This window comes from Rhinopithecus bieti, unplaced genomic scaffold, assembly GCF_001698545.2.
Source record: "Rhinopithecus bieti isolate Rb0 unplaced genomic scaffold, ASM169854v2 scaffold_65991, whole genome shotgun sequence".
NCBI classification, from domain to species: domain Eukaryota; kingdom Metazoa; phylum Chordata; class Mammalia; order Primates; family Cercopithecidae; genus Rhinopithecus; species Rhinopithecus bieti.
In genome coordinates this window covers 1-1,498 of record NW_016868471.1, presented here as the reverse complement: position 1 = coordinate 1,498, position 1,498 = coordinate 1, and the positions used below count along the sequence as shown (strand labels likewise).

Genomic DNA, 1,498 nt, shown 5'->3' with positions numbered 1-1,498 from the left:
AAACCATTCAGTGAGTTTTCTTTTTGTATCTGACTCCTATATAAAAATATGGCTTCTCATATTGTTTCATCTTGTTAGTATTTTCATTAGGTATTGACGTAAGGGTTATCCCCAGTTATAAAGCTATGGCAAAAGCACAGAAACCCGCTTGTGCATATTCTAGAACATTCTATAGAATCTCATTGTTTAGTATATCTCATTGCTTAATGTAAGTGAAGTGTTTTTTTTTAATTGTTCCTTTTGTTTTCTCTTTGTGAATATATCATATATGATTATACATAATCTGTTACAGAATATACAATAGTCAAAACTGAAGACACATAAATACTGTTAGGCTATACCAAAGCAAGAGTTGTATCTTATATTATAGAGCCAAAAGGGACGTTTTTAGATTGGACATTGCCATCTGGTTTGGGTTCTGTTTGTTTTCCTAAGGCTGGCTACGCAATGGAACCTTATTCTCAATGGCGGGGGCGTGAGTGCTCTACCTCTGTAGGTGAACTGGATTTCTCGTGTCGCTTTTGAGAAGCGTGAAAGAAGAACACTAAATGTGCCAGTGGCCACCACCCACGGTCCACCCTGGGCTGGAGGGCGGGGGGCGTGGGGCATGGGGTCTTGGCTGGGCACAGGCTCAGACCAGCGTCTCCGGCAGGGCATCGGGGTTGTCGGCGGACAGGAGCTCCCAGATCTGCCAGCGCTCTCTCTGCCAGTCGAGCCAGCCAGCGTCCCCCAGGTGCGGACTGTCCTGCTCACCTGCTGGCAGGGAGTTGGCGCTGCTCAGTTTTTTCTGCGTGACCTGCTGCTCTCGCTCGGCTGCTTGGCCTCCCTGGTCCGTGGCTGTCCCCACGCCTTCCGGGGGCCCCTGGATCCGGGCCGCCACCGTCCCCGCCGCCGCGGGTTTCCCCGGGCCCGGGTATGGAGGTGGGGGCCGCTTGTCATCCCTCCCGCTCCCACGGGGTCTTTGGCACTGAGGTGAGGCCCGGCTCTGCAGCCCGGCCACATCCAGCTCACTCTCGCTGAGGTCGTGGGCGCCGCTCAGGGTCAAGTACTGCTCCGATCCGGCCATGGGCCGCTCGGCTTTCCCTGCCACCTGGACATGGGGAGTGCTGCAGGCGCGCGACACCGCAGGGTGGGCCCTGCCCCTGCCCTCTGTCGCGGGGGCTGCGGGCTGAGTCCTCCGAGCCACCTGCGTGTCGCTGTCCAGCTCTGCGGGGCTCCCCTGCCACCGAGGCCAATTCGGGGACAGGTTCCCTTGAGAAAGGGAGCAAGGCCCCGCTCTTAGGGAGCTTCTTTCAAAAATGTCTCCAGAGGAACCTGGAAGTCAGAGAGAAAGCCCAATAAAGGCAGTCAGTTTGTAGAATCCTTGTTGGGGATTCAAATCCTGTTATTTCCTTCCCATTTCTAAGACGTCCCCCCGGACTTCTAAAACTGAAACGGCACAGTATGCTCTTAGCTGCTGCTACCTGAAGAAAAGAACCCTCCCAGGAAAACAAAAAAA

General features: G+C 53.7%; 1 protein-coding gene across 1 annotated transcript; it reads right to left on the bottom strand.

The window, feature by feature from the left end:
• Positions 1-6: 6 nt before the first annotated feature.
• On the bottom strand, positions 7-1,458 carry LOC108525527 (rho GTPase-activating protein 6-like). Its single transcript, XM_017866471.1, has one exon. It carries the CDS (start codon positions 1,064-1,066, stop codon positions 632-634), a length of 435 nt encoding a protein of 144 aa, XP_017721960.1. The 5' UTR covers positions 1,067-1,458; the 3' UTR covers positions 7-631.
• Positions 1,459-1,498: the final 40 nt, after the last annotated feature.